Source organism: Carettochelys insculpta, chromosome 2 (genome assembly GCF_033958435.1).
Source record: "Carettochelys insculpta isolate YL-2023 chromosome 2, ASM3395843v1, whole genome shotgun sequence".
Classification (NCBI taxonomy): Eukaryota; Metazoa; Chordata; order Testudines; family Carettochelyidae; genus Carettochelys; species Carettochelys insculpta.
This window is the reverse complement of record NC_134138.1, coordinates 162,390,770-162,406,933: the sequence shown is the minus strand read 5'-3', so window position 1 is coordinate 162,406,933 and position 16,164 is coordinate 162,390,770. Positions and strand designations below refer to the sequence as shown.

The following is a 16,164-nucleotide window of genomic DNA, read 5'->3' as shown; positions in this document are numbered from 1 at the left end:
TGAGCAGTGGGGAGCCATGGTGGCTGCTAGGACCCAGGAGCAGCCAGAGGCTGGGACCTGGCTGCCAGGACCTGCAATTAGTAAGGAACCAGCTGCAGGGGGCTGAGGGAAAATGACTTCCCCTCGTTTGGAAAAAAATCTCTTATCTGGCTTGGGTCAGGTCCTGAAGGTGCCTGATAAGAGAGGTACAACCTGTACAGGTACTGCACTGTACGGTGTGCAGCCAGGTGGTAGAGGGGGAGGCAGAGGAGGCAGCTCCACGCCCAGTAAAGGCAGCTGGAGGTAGGGGCAGGCTGCGTGCCAGATTGAAGGGAGGACTGTATCTCAAGTTAAACTCATCCCTAGCTACAGGAGCACAATTGGTTCCCAACTTTCTCCTCATAGGCGAAAACTCACAAGAGGGACACTAAATTACCATTAAAATACATGTAAGAGTCTCTGATTGGTTCCTAGGGCTCCTAACTCAGGGAAGGAGTGGCAGCCTGTGGCAATGCTTTTGAAAGGGAAGTGAATCTTGGGTTGGAGACTGGGGAGGGTTAAAGGCTGGGGGGCAGTTTGGGGCCATGAGTGGGAGGGAGGGTTAAAACCTGGTGGTGAGTTGGGGCAATGGGGGGTGTTAAGGCTGTGGTGGGTTGGGTCCATGGGGCGGGGTCAGGCAGCAGCGGGTTGGGGGGGCGGGGGGGGGATTAGGCTATGTCTGGTTGGGGTTACAGGGTCAGTGGGTGGGGGGTCAGGCTGTGGTGGGTTGGGGCTGCAGGGCCAGCGGGGGAGCTCATATTAGTGGGGGGAGCTGACTCATCTAGTGAGCAAAGGTAAGTATGTGTGTCCCTTGTTTAAGCAAGTACTCGTAAAGTACTCATTTAATGAGGGATTCGTGTACATTATTCCTTATGGATATTAATTCTCCTTTGTAAGTCATTTCAATAGAAGTTGCATTACTTAGGAACATAACCCGGACTTATAAAACGAGGACCCCCTGTAACTGAAAAAGTCGCACTATAGAAAATGCCTTTAAAAGATATCTTTTGCTAAAATCTTTTTAAAAAGAAAGCCTGTATTCTGAAGTTAAAATTTTTCTTACAAAAATAAAGCTTGTTTATTCTGAGCAAAAAGCTCTCATGCAATTAGAATCAGACTGATTTTAGAACCTTCATTTTCCCTAAATGTTTTATTTTGAGCTATAAAGATTCATCATGTATTTTTACAAACCCAAGCAATAAATATAGGTGTCTGTAAAAATACAAATACAACAGAGATTTTATTTAAGTGGTAAACAGTATATTTAGAAATTAACATGAAGAGATGTACTTGTAGGACACGTGCTGCATACATTCTATAAAATCTTATCAGAGAGAATACTTTAATTTTGTAATTTAAAATATGTATACCTCATATTCTTTTCTGCAAACTTTCAAAATGTCATTTTTTGAAGAAGCCTGAAAGAAATTACATTTCTTCATTAATTTATAGCAAACATTCATCAATAATGAAATCATGTATAAAAGCATTTCACTCACTTGCACAGTTTCTTCTAGAGAAAAACAATTATTAACTTTCTTATGGTTCTCAGACATAGCAATAGGCAAGTTTCACATTTTATTTAACCATGTATTTCTCTACCAAATTGGTTAAAAAAACAAAAACACAAGAAGAACATCAGCATTTTCATTCCATCTCAAAAGTGTTTTTTCCTATTAGCTCTTAAAAAGAGACAAACCACCATTTTTAGCAAAGGCAAAAGCCCATCCAGACCAACATGCGTGCACTAAAATCAAAATTCTCAACACCATTTCCTTCTTTCCCCAACAAGCACACTGCTAAACCTACTTTTCTACAAGACTCTTGGTATCACTAATAATTACATTAATATCTTCACAGTAGTGCTCTTTTATTTTATTTTTTTGGCCAAGAACACCTTGATGCGCATCTATTCATCTTAATCTTGATGCACAGCTAGCTACTCATGTTGTATCGGTAATGATAACAATGTCAACTACCAGATCTATAAATCTCAACAGTATTTGCTTCAGTTGCTTTCCACAGTAATTTAAAGCTAAGGAAGGACTTTTGCACTTATGATAATGCTCATTGAAACGAAAGGCTATATTGTAAAATTCAAGAATAAACTTATTTTGTTATTGGCCCTTACAATTACAATCTTTATACTACTGTTCGCCTGACCAGACTTTTACTTGAGTGACAGAAGCTGTACTGTCTTGTACGAACACTAACCTGAGTCATACCTGCTTACAGAATTTCCTTTTTATGCTGGGAGTAAAATATCAGCTCTTAAAATCTGAATTTAAAAGCATGCAGTTTGGGAGTCAAAGCCAACTATTTTCACAGAATATTTGCAGTTTGATAAAATATGAGCATTACAATTTAAACACATTCTGGAAAATTCATCTCTCAAAGAAAAATATGGAAAAGTTGGCCATCTAAAAGAATATAGATAAGATATGATGAGGGTGCATCTAAAAAGCAATGTTGTTCACTACACAGAGGGGAAAAAAAAGCAGTGATCAAAGAAGCAAAACACCAGCCAGAACACATGTAAGTCCAATTTGTGAAAATGAAGCACTAGCCACAGTCCCTCTTGACATGTTTTCTATTTCCAGAGATGTTTCCCTTACTTCTGAAAACAGAAGGAAACACACAGGACTAAAAAATGTGACTGATCAAAAACAGAATTTTGCAAAAAATGATGGTTCTGTGTTTTATTTAAAAAAGTGCATCGGGGAACAATCAGGTTTTTCGCAAAAGACAACCGTTACGCACTCTGGATTCTGCAGATCTCTATATAAGCTTCAGCTTGTGTTTTCCTATTAAAAATCTGAGAATAATTCTGTGACTAATTCCACTTACTGCTTCTGGGTTGTCATTGGTGCATATATATATACTGTAATTTTAGATAAAAGACTCATCAGTATCTGGGAAGGGATCCAAAAACAGTGGGATGCTGGCATCTTTAGGATTAAAACTATCCACAGCAGGGCTCAAAAGCAGTCCATCTGCTGTACCTGCATTTCTCTGAAGCTACTACCTTGCTCTCCAGAATCTCACCATTCACTAAAAAAAGCACATAAGCAAAACAGAGATGTCTAGCTAAATATGAAGTGAGCCTGGAATTATAGTTCTTATTTAACATCTTATTAAAAGGAGTTAATATCTCTAAGCTGCCCAATGATGACAGCTAATTGTGACATTTAAATAAATTAATTCTTCATATAAGAAAGGGCATCACAGAGCTACACACTTCATTGTGAACCACTTCCTATGTTACAAAACAAGTTAACAGCATTTGGAGAGTCCTGCCCCCCAGCCCAAAGTTCAAGAAGCAGCCAAGGCTAAAAAGCCTGTCAGAACTCATGGGCAACTCCACAGCCATGTTAGTGAACTCAAGCGGCCTAGAGCTGCTCAGAGATCAAAACTAATCTGCAATGAATGGCATGCCATTTTGGCAATTCATGCATGGATCTTAATTTGCATGTCAAGATTGGAAGATAATGATATGCTTTCAACTTCCTCAGCCTGTCTCTTGATACTAATAATTATTTGCTCCAAAGTCAACTAATGTAGCAGTGACCAAAGTGGAGGGCAGGCCCCTTGAGGGAGGTGTGAAATTTTGAAAGGAGAGTGTAGCATGATTTGCTCCTAGGTCTCTGGCTCATCCACCTAATTAAAAATTTTGAAATATGTTACTGTTTTTATGCATATGTATTCACATTTATATAACGATCAGTAAAGTTTTTACATACTACATATGTATTTTCTTACATGTGCCAAAAGGATTTTTTTATATGAACATAACTGAAATTTCTGTCAGTTTGGATTACATTAGACAGGTTGGGGTGGGGACCCTGCTAATTGCAGGGACGAAAAGTGGGGCATCACAAAAAAGTCTGCTCACCCCTGAACCTAATGCACTTCCTGCCCCAGGACAGGGTCTGGATAGAGTGAGTCTTGAAGAGAAAATCTCTCAGAGATAGCAAGTACAAGTAAGGACAACCAGGGCATTTTTTTTCTGGCAAACCACACCAAAAACAGGAGTTCCAGCACTTTTTTTCCATTAAAACCCCAGAAAATTTTTCCCCCCAGTCATTCTGCAGCAGCATGTCAACTGGGGCAGGAGGCCTTGCTGCCTTGCAGCAGTGAGGGGAGCAAGTATTAGAACTGAACACCATAACCCCCTATGAGGAATCCTCAGACTTGAGTTCGGGCACCTTTTTTCCTGGAAAAAAAGCACTGAGGACAACAGTACAAGTGCCAGACATGATGTCAGCAACAGCAAGAAATTATAGAACATTTTGAAGCAAATTAATTTCTTTAGTAATTTAGTAAACAGATTTCCCCTAAATAAACCCAGAACTACTGAGTGGTTCAGGAAAGAAAATGAAGGAAGTGTTATTCACCCTGTGCATAAAAAGTAGTTCTCTGCATCAGTACTGGTGGCTGTAACTGAGTGCTTCAGTGCTGATGCAGAATAGTAAAATATTTATCTACTTATTAGTGGAGGTCACGGGCATCCTATCTGAGTTGTGATTCTTCTTGGAGCACTGAGGTTTCACAGGTCCACCAGTATTGGAGAAAGAGTCCTTAGCCTCAACAACATCCTGTGAAGATTTCAACAGGGACCTGGTCTTTTTGGAGCTGGCTCCTTAGATATGGAGTCTGTGTTCCTCTCTTGGGGAATTCTCACCCAAGCACTCTAACGTCTTCCACCTTTTAGGAGAAGAATGCCCCAAGGTTGACAGGGCACACAATCTTGTCAGGGGAGGATGCACAAGGTGGGCTCTCCTGACCAGACTCAGAGTTGCAGGGAACATTCCATGGTCAACAGCCTGATCTTTATCTCCCTGATTTTCTTTTTTTAAAACCCTGGGCTTAACGGCTAAACCAAAGAAGCATAGCAAGTCTGAGGGATAAGGGATTCCCCAGGCAACAGACATACTTCAAGCGTATGCTTCTCCCCAGTGTAGCCTCTCAGCAGGAGCAAAAATATTTAAAATCAAGAAAATTAGGAATATCCACACAAGAAAAGACAAGTCTTTTAAAGGGAAAGAGGGGAGAGGAAAAAAAGCAGCCCTCTCACCTAAAACTAATTAATTGTACTAAACAATCACAACTACTCTAAACCAACTAACTTTAATGGGGGGCTGGAGCAAAGGCAGAAGAGTACACTTTAAACATGCTAGCTTTCCATCTCCAGCTGAGGCAGTACAGAAGCCACTGAGGGTGGTTTGCCCACACATCTTTAGTACAGCCTTGTTGCCTGTGAGGAGACAGCATCGGGCACATACATGGATCAAATGAGCGCTGCTAGCTATGAGCCTCGAATCACGTGTTTAAAATGTGCATGTGCACCTGCAGTGAAATGTCCATAGGGCACAGCTTGAACAACAAAATTTATTTTGGACAGAAACTGATTAAATCAGTTTCATATTTCTGTATAATTAATGTACTCACAGAAAGCAGAAATGAGTTACCTCAGCTGAATTTTTGTCAGGGGACCCATCTAATGCAATTCTTTTTTTAAAAGTGTAATTGGATCCTCAATCAGTACATTTGCTCAGGGAATCAATTCTGAGACATACCCAGAAGAGGATTATAGATTTCTATAAGCACCAGAGTAGTAGTTCGTTACTGTCTCAAAGAAGGGTTTCTTTACTGAATTACTACTACTCCAGCAACAGTAAAGAAGTTTTACCTAAGGAGAAAGTTTCAGGGTACATGTGAGACCAGACCTGAAATAGAAAGACAGTTAATCAGGAGCTCTGGGCCACTTATATTGATTAACAGCCCTTTCTATGTAATAATGAACCACAAAGAATCACTTCTCCTAAAACACAGATCTGTGCTTGCTTTAACTACATCTGAATAAGAGTTCTGTAATCCGTGGTTATTATATTCCTTAACATTTTAATGAGTTCATAAAATGCATACTTACTCTTTTCAGCTCCTGAATAGATACATACCACATTTACTGCATTGATGTAGTACATAACTTGGTTTTGTCCTCTAAAATTCAAATATATGCGTAGCTATGGTCCTGCCCAAAGTTCACAAGATCAAATAATTGTCTCAGACTGAGTCTGACTGTTAATTCAGCCAATGCTACCATGGATTAACTTGAGCAAAAGCACAAAGCTCTGGGAAGCTTGGTGACCTCAAGTGCTGTAATTCTTTGTCATACATAATTTCCAGCAATCACACAGACTTTTGCTGTTTAAGCTGGATTCAGCAGCAGAAAGAGATAGTACATTATTTAGGGAGGATGTGGGGAAAGCTACCAGGGATCTTCCAGAATCTTGCAACATAAGCATCATACTAATTAAGCACCATAAGATGAAAAGGAGCTCTCATTATCAAAAAAATCTTGTTTACAACTGTAATCATCTGTGCTTCAGTTAGTTACGCTGAATCATTTCAAGAACAAACGATACCATGCATCCACACTATTTATGACTTTACACATTTAAATTTTACTCTGCAACAGCATTTGCACCATCTTAAGCCAATTTAGCTCCAGCAGTCTGAGGGTTCCTAAAGGGCATCAGAACAAAAGACACAAGCTACAATTTACCATTGCATTAACTAGTAAACCTCCTATGTGTTCAGACTCTGCTCTCTGCCCTTACAGCCAGGAGTCCCAGATGCAGAGAAAGTACCCAAAAAGCTACATGAGTAAAAGTGCAGCTGCTTGAACTTCTGGGTACTTGAGTACAATCTAGATGGGGTGTGCACATGTGTGCATGTATACTTTTACTTAAGTAGTTTTCCAGAAGAAGGACACCAGTAACTTGTACTTAAGCCCATTTCCCCCCATGCTCCAAAGCAGCTGTATTTTTACTCAAGCAACTTTTTGGGCACTTTTTCAATTTCTGGCCAGGACTCTCTAGTAATGACTCCTTACCCATACTTCCCCCCTCCCCCCCCACCACCACCACTGCCCCTAGCCAAGTTAACTATCCTTCTGGAAATGTTTTCCCCAGGGTCTGCTTATAGTCCCCATTCCAGCTATGTAACTCTTCAGCCACAAATCCTGTATACCTCTTGCAACATATTTAAAAGGACAAAATACTTAATAAATACAAGATCATATAAATGCTCTCTTTCCTATTTATTTTACTATTTTTTTCCTTCCTCCATTCTGTTTTTCTTCAGGGTCACCCTAATATTATCCTGAGCACATTTAAACTGAAGAGCTATAAATCTATATTTTGACCTGTTAATTCCCGAGAAGAGAGGTACATCTGGTTTAGGTTTCCCCCTTTTCTTTCTCCCTCCCATCCAAAAAGTAACTCAAAAGCTTTGCTGAGGTTCAATTCAGGCTTAAAAAAAGAAAATGAAAGGGGTGGGGGAGGGAAGGGTGGAGAAAAAAGGCAGAGCTTCACTTAACCAAAATGGTATACAACACGTGTACACAGACAATTTCTTGATCTATTTTATAGTTCTTAAAGTAAATGCAAAATATTTCCCCCCAAATTAAATGAAGTGTAAGGGTGCATATATAATAAATTAATTTAACGTGCCACATTACAGTTTACAAACTTCAGTGTTCTGTTATGTTTATTACTGATCAGAAGAAAATTAGAAAGCCTCACCTGTTTACATGCTTGTCGACATTCCACAACAATAGCTAGTTCACAGCAACCTAAGCCAACCCAACCATCAGACTTTTTCAAAACACCTTTAAAATAAAATAACAGCAAATATTATAGTAATACAGGCAACTCTGACAAAAATACCCAGTTCACTCTAGGAGCTGGCCAAAGTACCTAGGAGGGAAAACAGTCAAAAATAAACATTCCTCTTTTCTTTTAAGGCCATGTCTCCTACATGCTCTGGGAATCAGATGCATGCAGTTCATTTTAAGCTTTCTTTAATAATATATTTTCAATCATTTTAATTAAAAGGAATGCAACCTATTACACTTCTGTTGCCTTGTTATACTTTCAGTCCCTTCCTGGCTTCACTTGTATTTTCCTAAATGCATGCATCTCTTCCTGCATTATCTTCAGTAACAGTCCCATATTTTTCCTTTTGTCTCACCACAGACCTCCCGTACAACTGCCTCTTTTCTTATACCATGTTCCCTTGATTTCTCCCCGACACCATTTTCTTCCTGTTTCTTCTCTCGCTTTTTCCCCACAAAAATCTTAACAATTCTCTTCTCTAATTTACACAATTAAATCTTTCTTTCTCCTCGCATGCAGTTTATCATTCATGATTTTGTCTAAAATAGCCAAACACCATAACAAAAGGACTGATTAGGTTACATCTGTTTCTTGAATGGAAAAAAGCCAGGGAACCAAGAGCTCCAGAAGCATAAATATTATCTGTGGAAGAACCCTAGATCCTGATGCAAGATCCTAAAATCTGCTACTATACTATAATTTCGTAGAAAAAAATAAAAAATGAAGATATTTATGCATTATAGCCCTTCTTTAGGAAACAAGTTGCTAGTAGAAGAGAGAACAATAAATTATTAAAATCCCCTACTATATGTGTATATCATTTAAAATATCCTTTGGAAACTTTCTTCCATTCCCATAGTCTCAGGTTAAAATGGCTGGAGGTCTGCAAACTATGACAGAAAAGGCAGTTCGGCATTCTGGGGAGAATTAACAGTTTTGCAGTTGCTTTTTCCTTTCTATTACCTCTGCTGCCTTTTCTTTTCCCCCCGCCCCTTTCTTACCTCTCTCTCTCCCCATTTCATACAACAGGCATAAGGATGTTGAATAAAATCCACATTTGAATGACCAGGATTTGGTACATGTAAGCCCCAGCCACACTCCAATAAACTATGCTGAAGGTATGTATATAATGAGCTATTAAAGACACGTTTCACCGAAACATATACAAGTAAGACATATGATTTTGTATTATGTTACAAAATGAGTAAATAAACTGAATAAGAGTAAATAAACTGAATTCTCATTCAGACAGACAACCAGTTTGTTGGAAAGTCAGATGGGGCAAACACCAATCTACTCTTCATCATGGGGATTAGTTGTCGGTACACTTTTAATATATATTAATATTCCACAGCAGTTGTTTCTGTGGAACTTCTGCATGAATAATCTTCAGGAATGTGGAACTATGAAAAACAGTCATCTTAAAAATAAATCCACAATACTCCCCGTTTCACTGAAAACAGCATTTTAAACTAAATCAATAACTGAAAAAGTGATCTACAGAAAAGAAATCTAAGATTTGAACAGTAACACAAAATGAATCCTTACTTATCAATCAGAAAACAATTTCCAGGGGACTGAAATATCTGTTGCAAAAAACTGCCTATGCCACACAGATGACACTATGACAAGTAAAATGCTCCCAGGAACACTCAGTATGCAGATGAGAGTCAAAAGGAGTTTGATACTTTTGAAAAACTTAAGAGTCTTAGGCTGCATCTACACTACAATATAAAAACTGAATTTAAAGGAGTTAGCTCGACATTAAAACTTCACTGTTTTCACTGTAAATGTCATTAGCTTGATTTAGTCTGCCCTAATATTCATAACAGAATGTTGATATTAGCCAAAGGAAGACAGTCAGCTAGATGTGGCAGACTTTGTTATAAAGCAGCAGCTCCTCCCTCAGCTCAGAGGGAGGGTCTGTTTTTAGATGAAGGTGACTCTCATGTAGAAACATTATTTAGCAGGTCATGTGTTTTTTCCTGTGGGGCAGAGCAGAGTTTGAACAGGCTGTCAAATGGCAGTCTCTCTCAATATTGGTGATCTCTCAGTTGTCAAAGAATGTTCTGTTCTTTTCTTCCTTGTTACCCCTCCTAGACCAGGGCCAATGAAATACAGTTAACATTTCTGTTCCAGTGAGTTGAGGCCAGTTGTACCTCTACGTCCTATCACAGCCGAAACTCTCATCAGTTATAGAGATGCCCCACTGCCTTGTGGGCTATCCTGGGAAGGAGCAAGGCTAAGAGAGTAAACCCCGACAGAAAATCCAGAGGGGAGTCCTAAGGCGGTTCTGTGCCAACTTCTGGCATTGACCCGGCAACTCCTGCAGCTGAGCTGGTACCAGATGTAGAGGTTAGCCTCTCCTTTGGACTATATCAGTAAAGCCGAGAGGGAGACACTGGCATCTGGGCAGCCCAGGGTCCCAAAAAAAAATTGCCCAGGCTCGCACCTGGAGAGGTACTCCAGCATCGCTTAACAGCGTTGAACTAACACGGGAGGTAACAGATACCGGTTATAAGCTTTTCCTCAATTGGCGTAGAGAACGAGCGCCAGGGGTTGCCTTCAACGGTGGGAGAGATCATCGCATCTCACTGGACAGCCACCAACCGCCTCAAGCTGCGTAGCCCCCAGCCAGTAGGGTACTGTCCCGCCACAGTTCACCTGCTTCACTGGGTGCATGAGGCTTAAGGTTCCCAAACCTGGTAAGTGACTGAAATTTGAGCACCAGGCAAACCAATAAGAAAATCAACAAGAAAAGGAAACAATCAAAGTTTTAAGCTTGCTTGCTGGAATGTGCGGACCATACTGACTGGTTTGACTGAAGATCTTCAGGACATCAGTGACACCCGAAAGACCGCTGTCATCAATGAGGAACTGAAGAGACTCCAAGTTGACACTGCTGCTCTGCAAGAGAGACAGCTCACAGATTCGGGATCACTAAAGGAAAAGGACTACACCTTTTTCTGGCAGGGTAAAGCACAAGAACCACCCACGGAGCATGGTGTTGGCTTTGCCATCAGAAACACCCTTCTACATATGGTGGGATTAAGTCATGGGCGGATCAGAAAGACTCCTTCAGGTCATACTTCAAACTTGCGCTGGTCCTGTCCACCTGATCAGCGCTTACGCTCCAACCCTGTACGCCACACGAGAAGTAAAAGACAAGTTCTATGACATGCTTAGTGCTGCCATAGCGCAAATACCTGCTCGCTAACAACTGTACATTTTGGGTGACTTCAATGCGAGAGTTGGAGCCGATCGTGACTTGTGGCCTTCCTGCTTAGGCCACTTTGGTGTGGGAAAAATGAATGAAAATGGACAGCGTCTTCTCAAACTTTGCACATGCCACAATCTGTGCATCACAGACACATTTTTCCAAACCAAGCAACAGCACAGAGTGTCATGGAGACACCCACGCTCAAAAAACTGGCATCAACTAGACGTGGTCATCACTAGATGTGATAACCTCAGAAACGTCCTTCTGACACGCAGCTATCATAGAGCCGACTGCGATACAGATCACTTGCTAGTTTGCTCCAAACTCAAGGTGAGATCCAAGAAGCTGTACCACTCTAAACCAACTGGAAGGCCCCGCATTGATGCCAGAAAGACAGCAAACTCAAAGAGAGCTAAAAAGTTCAGAGAGACCCTCGAGGAGAATCTGCGCAGGAGCCCTGGGGGTGCCGATGTGACATCCAGGTGGCAGCATCTGAGGGATACAATTTACAACACGGCCTTGTTGGTGTTTGGAAGAAGAGCTAGAAACACAAATGACTGGTTCGAAGCTAACTCTGATGAGATGATTCCAGCCATCAAAAAGAAGTGCGCTGCACTCCTGGAGCACAAACACTCACCAAGCCTGAGTACCCTGCAAGCACTCAGAGCAGCCAGAAAAACAGTACAGCAGACGGCCAGGCGTTGTGCCAACAACTACTGGCTCGAGCTATGCAGCAGCATCCACACCAGTGCCGACTCTGGTAATCTCAGGGGAATGTAAGAGGGCATCAGGAAGGCATTAGGACCCATCCAGAACAAGATGGCACCTCTGAAATCCAAATCTGGTGAAGTCATCACTGACAAAGCCAAACAGATGGAGCGCTGGGTCAAGCACTACTCCGAGCTGTACTCATGTCAGAACACTGTGGTTGATACAGCCATCAATGCCATCGAGCTCCTACCAGTAATGGACGAACTGGATCAGGAACCAACTGTGGACGAACTGAAGAAAGCCATTGACAGCATTGTGGTAGGAAAGGCCCCAGGCCGGGATGATATACCACCAGAGGTAATCAAGTGTGCCACGGACACCCTCCTGGAACCCCTACATGAGCTACTGTGCCTGTGCTAGAGAGAGGAAGAGGTTCCACAGGATATGTGCGACGCTAACATTGTAACCTTGTATAAGAACAAAGGAGATAGAAGTGACTGCGACAATTACCGTGGAATCTCCCTGCTAAGCATCACTGATTAACTGTTCGCTCGCGTCATCCTCAGCAGACTCCAGAAGATTGTTGAGAGAGTGTATCCCGAATCTCAGTGCAGATTCCACGCAGAGAGATCTACCATTGACATGGTCTTCTCTCTGAGGCAGCTGCAGGAGAAATTCAGGGAGCAGAGGAAGCCACTCTATACTGCCTTCATCGACCTGACCAAGGCCTTCGGCTTGGTCAGCAGGGACGGACTGTTCAAACTGCTCCACAAGATAGGCTGTCCGCCACAGTTACTCAAGACGATCCAGTCTTTCCACGAAGACATGAGAAGAACCATCCAATATGAAGGCACATTATCGGATGTTTTCAGCATCAGGAGCAGTGTCAAACAAGGATGCGTCCTTGCTTCGACATCGTTCAGGATCTTCTTCGCACTCCTCCTGAAGCACGCCTTTGGAACTTCAACAGAGGGCATCTTTTTGCACACAAGATCTGATGGGAAACTGTTTAATCTTGCAAGGCTGAAAGCTAAGTCTAAGGTGTGGGAAGTCCTCATCAGAGATATGCTGTTCGCAGATGACGCTGCTGTAGTGTCACACACAGAAGACCAGGTTCAGAAACTGCTGGATCAGTTCTCCAAAGCATGCAAGGACTTCGGGCTTTCCATCAGACTAAAGAAGACAAATGTACTTGATCACGACGTTGCTGAACCTCCATCAATCAGCACTGACAACTATACATTAGAGGTCGTCCACGAGTTCGTTTACCTCGGGTCCACCATCACTGACACCCTGTCGCTGGAGACTGAGCTAAATAGGAGGATCGGAAAAGCGGCCAAAACTCTGTCCAGACTCGGCAAGAGAGTGTGAAATAACATCAAGTTGCACACCCACACCAAAATGCAAGTCTACAGAGCCTGCATCCTAAGCACCCTCCTTTATGGCAGCGAGTCAGACTCTGTATGCCTGTCAGGAAAAGAGGCTGAACGTCTTCCACTTGCGCGGCCTCAGGCGCATCCTTGGAATATCACGGAAGGACAGTGGCCAACACCACCATCCTTGAGCAAGCTGGAATCCCAACCACGCACACCCTCCTCAGGCAGCGGCAGCTCCGCTGGCTTGGCCACATCCACAGGATGAATGATGGAAGGATCCCAAAAGACATCCTGTATGGCGAGCTTGCCTCTGGCAAAAGACCTCCCGGACGCCCCCAGTTGCGCTACAAAGATGTTTCCAAGAGGGACCTCAGGGAGGTAGACATCGAGCCAGACAGCTGGGAGGAGCTGGCAGATGATCACAACAGATGGAGGCAGGAACTGAACAAGGGCCTTCAGAAGGGTGAGATGAGGAACAGACAGCTAGCAGAGGAAAAGTGAGCCCACAGAAAGCACAGTAAGAACCTGCCAGACACCCACTACACATGCAACAGATGCAGCAAGCACTGTCACTCTCATGTGGGCCTTCACAGTCACAGTAGATGCTGCAAATGATGATCCCAAATGAACTACAAAGGGTGCAATCCATAGTCTACGCAGACTGAAGGATGCCTACTACTGTTGATATTTACTGACGGATATAGCATCAATTTCAAATTTCAAACAAAGACTAATGTGGAAGTTTCATGTCCTTAATTTGAGTTTATTAGCCTCCACAAGTGTCCCGTATGTATCCCACAAAGCTACGTGGTGCACCTGGCTCCCCGCTCCCCATTACTAGCAGGAACCAGGACACTGATCAGGGCTGATGCACTGTCAGTTTCCAAGGTTCCCCAGCTTGGGGAAAGAGAAGTTACTCACCTGTAGTAACGGTGGTTCTTCGAGATGTGTCCCTGTGGGTGCTCCACAATAGGTGTTGGGCTCGATCAGCGCTGCAGATCGGAAATCTTCCAGCAGTTTCTCCTGGATCGCGCATGCGCCGGTGCGTGCCCCCGGCCGTGCGCGCGATCCGGTCCCCGCCAGTTCCTTGACCAACCGCCTCGGATGCTCCTGAAAAACACCAAACAGAGATCCGAAGTGGGGAGGATGGGCGGGTGGTGGAGCACCCACGGGGACACATCTCGAAGAACCATCGTTACTACAGGTGAGTAACTTCTCTTTCTTCTTCCAGTGGTCCTCCGTGGGTGCTCCACAATAGGTGACTACCCAGCAGTAACCCAAGTAAGGAGGTGGGTAATCGGTTGATGTGCAGCTTGCCCCGAGAGGACTGCTGTCTACAGATGGGTATCCTCTTCGAATACCCAAGGCAGGGCATAATGCTTGGTGAAAGTGTCATAGGATGACCAGGTCGCCGCTCTACAGATGTCTGTTAACGCGATGCCCTTGAATAAGGCTGTTGACGCCGCCACCGCCCTGGTGGAGTGAGCCCTGGGCGGGGCCAGCAAAGGAGCAGTTTGAAGCTCGTAACACATTTTTATACAGGACACAATGTGCTTAGAGATTCTGTGTGAAGAGAGACCTTCTCCTTTTGACCTGGGAGAGAGAGAGACTAGGAGCTTGTCCGTGTTCCGGAAGGACTTAGTTCTGTCTATGTAGAAGGCCAATGCCCTCCTCACATCCAGGAGATGCAGGCATGCCTCCTTGCCGGAGCTGTGAGGCTTCGGGTAAAACGAGGGTAAAACTATTGGCTCGTTAAGATTGGACTCCGAAGAGACTTTTGGAACAAAGGCTGGGTGCAGCCTTAAGGTTATCGCCTCCTTTGAGAATACTGTGCAGGGCGGCGTTGCCATCACTGCCGTGAGCTCACTCACCCTGCGGGCTGACTGTAGCCAGACAAAGTCTCCCCCTTACAAGCCAGCTTGCTCGCTGCTGCCCCCCCCACTGAGGAGCACACAGGGCACGGAAACGGCTGCTGACAGCACAGTCTTTGATGCCCTCATTGAGGCCCAGATGTGCTAGCTCATCGTGACCCTGAGAAGCAGAAAGTACAGATAGAAGGCTAACAGGCCAAACTGTCAACAAGGGGGCGGGGGGGACCCTCAGGAAATCACCCCAGCTGGCATTGATGGATTTGATGACCACACAACCATCCCAGAAGGGGAAGTCCCCCGCCCACACAAAAAGAATGTCCTGTACTCTCAAATTGCTTATCTCCTGTCTTACAAGTGCAAATTAAGTAAGAAATGCCCTTGTAACAAACTGGCGTCACAAAAGACAGACCAGTACGATCTGGCACCATAGATAAGAAAGAGAATACGTAACCTAAAAGGGGTATAAAAGATGGGTCCAGCAGAACTCTAACTTTGAGTGCATCTCCACCAACTACCTGCTGGTCGGGTCAGGTGATTGCCTCCCGAGATCCACAGCTGGGGACGCCCAACCTCGTATTTGTCTTTCCGCGGAACTGAGTGACCGATCCGGCTTGGCTACGCTGGTATCGAGAGACGCAGAGACGGTAAGATATACCCATGTTAGGTCTCCTATTTTTTTTGTGCACAGCTACAGAATTAGAGCTCTGTAACTAGACGTCGTTGTATCAAGATATCATTGTGTTAGATGGTAACAGATATCTTTGTATTGGATTGTAACGTAAATTGTTAACACCTGTACTTTGCTAGCATATAAGAAGTAAACAATAGCCTTTTGTAGCCACACGCTTATAACTGTAGCTTAATAAACTTGTAACTAGTTAAGCTCTGAGCCTGACCCTGTTACCCTTTTGTCACTGCAACACAGTCGGCACAACAAAGAGAACTTTAACCGTTTGGTTACTACAGCCTGGCCGTAGGAGTGCTAGCAGCTCCCTGCTATAACAGTAAAAAAACTGGGTTGTTTAGGACCTAGGGGAGTACCTCACCGCACATTACCCAGCCGCCGGCTAACACTGACGTAGTAGCAAGGAGGAAGGTTGTTTTTTTTTTTTTTTTTTGTCATAAGGAGATGTATGGGAACTGTGGCTAATGGTTCAAAAGGTGGACCCGATAGCATGCTGAGCACCAAGTCCAAATTCCAAGATGGTGGAAGCGGTTTCCGAGAGGGGTATAGGTTTACCAGCCCCTTCTAGAACCTGGTAACAATAGGATGGGCGAATACCATGGGC

General features: G+C 43.4%; 1 protein-coding gene across 2 annotated transcripts in view; it reads right to left on the bottom strand.

Moving 5' to 3' along the window:
- RECK (reversion inducing cysteine rich protein with kazal motifs) overlaps window positions 1–16,164 on the bottom strand; it is a 166,797-nt gene that overhangs the window by 97,339 nt on the left and 53,294 nt on the right. For both annotated transcript variants that reach the window (XM_074987944.1, XM_074987945.1), the window contains exons 5-6: window positions 7,605–7,690; window positions 1,389–1,436 (exon numbers count right to left, since the gene is read on the bottom strand). In XM_074987944.1, coding sequence (XP_074844045.1) covers window positions 1,389–1,436; window positions 7,605–7,690 — 134 coding nt within the window. The remainder of the gene's footprint in view (window positions 1–1,388; window positions 1,437–7,604; window positions 7,691–16,164) is intronic.